Source organism: Telopea speciosissima, chromosome 10, assembly GCF_018873765.1.
Source record: "Telopea speciosissima isolate NSW1024214 ecotype Mountain lineage chromosome 10, Tspe_v1, whole genome shotgun sequence".
Taxonomy (NCBI): domain Eukaryota; kingdom Viridiplantae; phylum Streptophyta; class Magnoliopsida; order Proteales; family Proteaceae; genus Telopea; species Telopea speciosissima.
The window spans coordinates 34,028,944-34,035,510 of NC_057925.1; the positions used below are offsets into that span (position 1 = coordinate 34,028,944).

The 6,567-nt window shown below is 38.4% G+C and overlaps 1 protein-coding gene across 2 annotated transcripts; it reads right to left on the minus strand.

Moving 5' to 3' along the window:
* On the minus strand, window positions 1-6,121 carry LOC122642014 (UBP1-associated protein 2B-like). Of its 2 annotated transcripts, none has more exons than XM_043835394.1 (2): window positions 4,534-6,121; window positions 1-441 (listed from the first exon to the last, which is right to left on the minus strand). In XM_043835394.1, the coding sequence occupies exon 1, from the start codon at window positions 6,003-6,005 to the stop codon at window positions 4,545-4,547; it is 1,461 nt and encodes a 486-aa protein (XP_043691329.1). In that variant the 5' UTR covers window positions 6,006-6,121; the 3' UTR covers window positions 1-441; window positions 4,534-4,544. The 2 variants fall into 2 exon arrangements, with proteins under 2 accessions (XP_043691329.1, XP_043691328.1); XM_043835393.1 differs by having other exon boundaries at window positions 4,545-6,120.
* Window positions 6,122-6,567: the final 446 nt, after the last annotated feature.

Genomic DNA, 6,567 nt, shown 5'->3' on the forward strand with positions numbered 1-6,567 from the left:
TTCAGGACTGGAAACCAGAGTTTATCATTACATTTGTAATAAAGATATCACAAAATAATTATATTCAATACAGTATATGATGTCCTGCAAGTATCATCCAGCCCATACAAAATATGGATTTGTCGATTATAATACTTCTCAACACCAAAAACGTACATAAAGTTGTATACTTGATGACCCAAACGATTTCACAGAGCTTAAAAGAAAAGTAAATTTTGAAATTCTACATAGTACATAGTTTTAAGAAGATTGAAAGATTTAAATGGAGGAAAGAAAATATAAGACTGTAACTCCACTTGACAAAAGCCTAAGTTCTGGTATTTTATGATAATGAAAAAGCAACACTTTTATCACAAAGACAGAAATCGCATTTGCATGAACTCCTTGAACTTCAGAAGAATCACCAGTCCATGACTAAAAGGTTGATGGACCTAGAAGTATCTGCACAATGAATAAGTAAAACATAAAAAGCCCATTTCAAAAAAACAAAAATTTCCTGGGTTAGAAAGCCTGAAGATATCAGAAAACAATTTGCCCAAAGTATAGGTGAAAAAGGAAAGGTTTCACCCGCCGTCACAAAATTAGGAAAAAATTAATTCCCATTTATGGAAACAACAAAATTAGTTGAATAAAGTCAAGCAATTACAAGCCAATGAAGACCAAAAAAGCACCAACCTTGTAGCAGTAGTATCAGGTTCAAATGAATCAGTTAGAAAAATCTAGGCATTCAAAACAAACTCCTTTTCCTTGTGAATATATAGAAGTCAATGGTTTTGAGTAAAGTGGACTCTTGAACTGGACAAAAAAACTGAACCTTATCCTGGTGACTCGATTGAACAAAAATGACCAATCGATAGGGCACTTCTTGCATAAGCATGGTCTAATCTCTCACCAAACATTCCTAGGTAACCACAGTAAGTATTTCCCAGGGCAGTCAATACGACTGTTACTCAACTAGATAAGATAAGCTTACAAACAGAATAGTCAGAATTGTTGGATCAATGCTACTACCATGTTATTAAATGGGGATTAACAGATTGAATAGATTTTTGTACAAAATAGCCCGCCAATTGACATGAAACACGGCAACATTTGAAACTCTAGGCCATTCTCCCACCCTACACTTCCTCCTCAAACTGAATATCATATGTGGTCATGGACATTATGACTGACAAAGTGGCAATTCTTTCCGAGAAAAAAAAAAGAAAAGCCTTCTCTTGATCTTCTTTCATTTATCATTTTTTGCATCACATACAAATAATTCCATAACAGTGACTACAATAGCAGACAAACATATTAACGCTCGGCTACTGTTAGCAAGAGGTTCACAAACGCATTCAACATCAACATAACTACAAAGATGCTCTCTCCCTTCAAATCTTCTACTTATTAAAGTAACCACTATAAAATCAGGACAACAGAATGAAATTTATAAATCTCTGGCAGCAGTCTAAAAACAACCAAGGTACTGAGAAGAAGATACAACTAAACTTATGTTCAGATCCTGATCAGTGAAGGCATTTCAACTTCTTCAGCAATCACTCGGGGAAAAAAAAAAAACAGTATTATTAATTAAGTGAGACATGTATCAGAAAGCTGAGTATTTGGTATTCATTAATTAAAGCAGAACTAACCAACCCGGTCCCTGCATTTCAATCAGACAAAAAAGTACAGTCCCACTTCCCTTAAGGTAACAGCCAACAACACGTAAGGACACTTCCACTCTCGAAACAAGAGTGTCAAATCCACAAAGGACTTGTCCTTCAAATTCTTTGAAACAATCTACAGAAATATCAATATCATTAAAAAAAGGAGAAGGATGAACTTGCTGCAAATCAATAACCCCTGCAAAACTTCTCTCAAATGCTTCTGCTCTCATGTTACAAGATGCAAAGATCCAACCAGCAGAAGTGAAACAAGGTCTCAATGCTTCAATGAAAGGTTCTTGTGCGTAATAGAAAACAAAGCCACAGAAAATTAGGCTTTGTACTCTATATACATGCAAAATAACAACTGCAATAGACTGCCAAAGTGACTAATTCAATCAACTAGGGGTCCTCCCAAAATTCCAGATTGAAATTAGTAGAACTTATTTCCTTGTTCAAAAAAGAATATTGTTGAAAAATGAACCATTAATATAGTCAGGATAAAAGTACTATCAGTATTATGCTCACAAGCCCACAATCAGGCAATGAAGAATATGTTTTTACAGTGACAGAAGAATCAAGAAACAGAGGAATTGCATTGAAGCACCACAAACAAGGTATCACAAAGGAAAGAACATTATAATTCAAAATCAAAAACACGATATGAAAGGCAAGAAACTAATTAAGCAAAAGAGATTTAACATCTAGTTCCTTGTAACTAAGGTAGCTTATTCTGCTTGATATAATAAATAGCATTTGTGCCCAACTACATATAAAATAAAATCTCCATCCAAAGCAAATAGATGAAAATGAGAAACACTGACGTCCCTAGTTCAACAGATCTATTGATGTTTCCATCAGTGATAAACCAAAGACTAGAAACTTCAAACAACAAACTAGCCCAATATTCTATACACAGAAGGGCTCGAGAGTATAAATTTAAAAAAAAAAAAACAAAAAAGTTCACCTCGCGTTCTTTTGAATAATAGTCGGTCTTACGAGCTTAAAAAAAAAAAAGGCGTACCCAGCGCACAAGACTCCCGCCACTGTGGAGTTTGGGGAGGGTCATAATGTATGCAGCCTTACCCCTGCTTTCACTGAGAGGCTGTTTCCAGACTTGACCCCGTGACCACTTGGTCACAATGGAGCAGCCATTACTGTTGCACCAAGGCCCACCCTCTGTCTTACGAGATTCACATAACAGTAAAACATTTTCCACTCACTGTCAGTGAATTAGGTATAACAATGGCAGTAAAGCTACACTAGATGATGCAAATAGATCACCTAAATGGACTTATTTTAGTGGAAATAAGCTTTGGGTTGGATTATGTATGTGTTGGGCCTTTGCGTTAATTTCCTTCATTATTTCAGTTTCCTAGTCAAACGAGGTTACCTTATTGTTAAGGATTGGATTAGGATTCTATAGTCTAGTCCTGTTTTGAGATAGTTTTCTTCATTATTTTAGTGTACTAGTCAAATTAGGTTACCTTATTAGTTAAGGATTGGATTGGGCCTTTCTTTTTTAGTGTTTAAGTCTACTTTTTGGTTTTCTATATAAGTTTGTAAGGGGGTCCAGTATTGTACATGAATTTTGATTAATAAAAGCTTTGTCTATGCTGCTCTTCGCTTCCTCAGGTGAAGAATCTCTTGTGTTTGATCAAGGCTGGCTGGTGTTTGATCCATCCAACCACCTTGCGGAGTGAAGCCCAGGTGTTTTTTACATCTCTTTACCATTCTTCCATTCTTCCATTCTTCTTCCCCTCCATTAACAAGTAAGTTCAAGTTCTAAATTTTCTGCAATTCAAGTTCTAGCTGAGATTCATATGCTACACTTCTTCTTCTTCTTCTTTTTTTTGCATGAATTTCAATTAGGAAAATCTAGCCATTGGATCGTCATCAGCTTTTAAGGAGTTGTTCCAAACCCTAAAGGAAGAACTCGACCAGAATTCTCTCAGATCGGACCTACTGATCTGGAGTTATTTCATTATTCTAATTCTGCCCTTATTTCTTAATTGATATTTTGGGCATCAGTAAAATAACTCGAATTCTAGTTTTAATGATCTGTTGTTGCTGATTTTTATAGTCTTTCAGAATCGATTGTTTTCCTATATTCTGATTTCTATTTCAAAATGTTAAATTACTGGTATATCCCTATCCCAGTGCTATTAGGATTGGCTCATGTTTTCTGATTTAACCCTTGGATAGAGCTGAGATTTTCAGTAAGCATTCTACCCCTGATTTACTAAACACAGTTTGAGTATCAATCCCATCTGACCATCTGATTTTGCTATATGATATTTCTTCCTAATCTGGAACTTTATTCTCTGAGAAAAGATTCTGCGTTGGTACTGTTTTGAGTCTTCAATTACAGTACTACATTACCAGAACTCTTCCTAAAACACCCATATTAAAGATAGGGAGTGACCAATCAAGCCAATTCTAATTTCCAACTTCTCTAATAATTATGTTCATGTGTTTCACACTTCATAACTAGAATCCTGTGATAAACTAGGGACATATATTATAAATGTCACCCAACAACAAACTCATTTGAAGAATTACTATAAATATTTTCTCTCAACTTGTGTGGGTCTTATCTTTCTCTCCAACATTCAGCAAATGAAAATGCCCACTGTATATGTAACAAACATGGTTATCAAGGAAGGCACCCTTGTTGATGTCGCCTTGATTTTTTTCCCCTCCTCCAACACCTAGGATCACCTAAATGCCATGACAACTATTGTTACAACAAAACAAAGTTTTCCTAGGAATGGGAGTATAAAATGGGAGTACAAGTTTACATCATTCTATACAAAAATTTACTAATTTCACTTTCTTTCTTCTATAAGAATAAGATTCATATCACCAACAGAGAATTTTATTATACCTGTGCCTTACCTAATGACCCATGTAAGGTGCACCTCCACCCATGTGACCCTGAAGTGATCTACCAGCATTGGCCTGCCCCATAGGCACATTCGGATATCCACTTTGTATAGCAGGCTGGTTCCCGTAAACTCCCATCACACCAGGGCTGATATTACTCGCAACAGGCTGACTCCCATACACACCCTGCATTCCATGGCTTGTGTTGTTCACCATCGGGGTTGCGGTTTGGTTCACTGGTGCCCCAACCCCAGCTGACCCAAGTGTGCCAAGCAAATTAGTCAGCCCCAATCCAGCACCCTGGGTTGCAAGCAACGCCGTTAGGGCTTGTCCCAGCGCTGGGTTCAATGCCTGCGTAGCTGCCTGGTTGAATGGCACCCCAGCCGGGCTGTGGGCCATCATGTGCCCCGGAGTAGCAGCAGACCCATGGTTCCCCATAGTCCCTGTAAAATTAGGGCTTTCATTTCTCTGATAATGTGAGCCACGCTGAGGGTGGTGTTGGCTATGGTGATGGTAGTATTGCTTGTTTGGCTTCGGCCCATCGATTGCCTTCTGACAGTGCAAAATATGACCTTCGAAATTCTTGTGTGGCTCTTCCAAAGCCTTCTTCGAACTCTCGATCGTCTTGTAGACGAACAGCGTAAACCCCTTCGGCCTCCCAGTCTGCTTATCTAACCCTAACGGTCCCTCCTCAATCTCTCCATACTTGGCAAAGAAATTAAGCAGCTTCTGAGGATCAATATCGGCCGATACATTGCTGACATAAATCTTCCTTTGCGTATACTCTGAAGCCAGTGGCACTGCTGGTGGCGCTGCCGGAACTGGCCCTGCCGAGGCCAACTGACAGGACGTCATCCGATTCCCAATCCTCTTCTGCGGCTGATTTAGGGCTCTACGAGCCCCACTGCGATGCTTAAAGAGTATGAACCCATAACCCTTAGATTTCCCAGAAATCTTATCACAAACAGCATTACAGTCCTCGATCTCACCGTATTGCTTGAAAGCATTGATTAGGATTTCCGCATTAGTGTCCCAACCAAGACCATGGACAAAGATCTTGCGATGCACAGGATCCACATCTGCGACATTACGGATTCGATCCAACAAATCAAGGTGAGTTTCTGCAGCCTCACGAAGGAGATCGATCAGTTGTTCCTTGTTAAACGGTTCTAATAGCTTCTCAACAGGTTCTTCAGTGTCATCATCATCATCATCATCCATGGTCGTGTTTGCAGTCAATGATATTGGGTTTGAGGTTCCTTGGACATTTTCCTTCGTTGCTATTTCCTCGTTATCTTTTTCTCCACCTTCTGGGACCTCTGAATCGCCGGTGCCTACTTCTTCTTCATAGACTTCGTAGGAAGCTTCTTCTTCTTCTTCTTCTTCTTGCTCTGGTTGTTGCTGTTGTTCTTCTTCTACGGTTTTCGATGGCTCTGGTTTGGGTTTGGCTGCGAGCTTTCGCTTCTTCGCCATGGATTTGATTGAATTACAAAGAGAGATAATAGACAGAGAAAGAGAAGCGGAGCGGAAACAAAGCTAGGGTTCACTTTTCTGGTTTGGGTTTCGACCACCGAGTGAGGATAAGTGAATGATTTGTGTACGTGAAAGTTTTCCTTTGACCAGTAGAAAGGAGTTCACCAATATTGGCTCCGTTTCGTTGCGGGGAGGAATTAATTCAAGGGGAGGGAATTTGAAGTTTTAGAAATCTTAAACAAAGGTTTTTTGTTTTATTTGTTTTTTAATGGAAAGAAAAAGGGTAAATTACACGTCAACCCATGATTTTCCAACGAAACTCAAATCACCCCTTAGTTTTTGAAAAAATTTGAATCACCCCCTCTACAGTAACGGTATTGGTTTTCTATTAGTTATTGGTGTGAAAGGACTATTTTACCCTTGTATTATAACATTAGAATTAAATTTATAATACTACCTTTCCTTCATCTTCAACATTGGCCAAGGGTAATTTAGGGATTTAAATTTATATAACTGGCTGACATCATTACTTAATAGCATAAAACTAACGGTAGAGACTAAT

Bases quoted from the DNA above. Each gene is read 5' to 3' on its own strand.
- LOC122642014 (XM_043835394.1), bottom strand. From the start codon at position 6,005: ATGGCGAAGAAGCGAAAGCTCGCAGCCAAACCCAAACCAGAGCCATCG.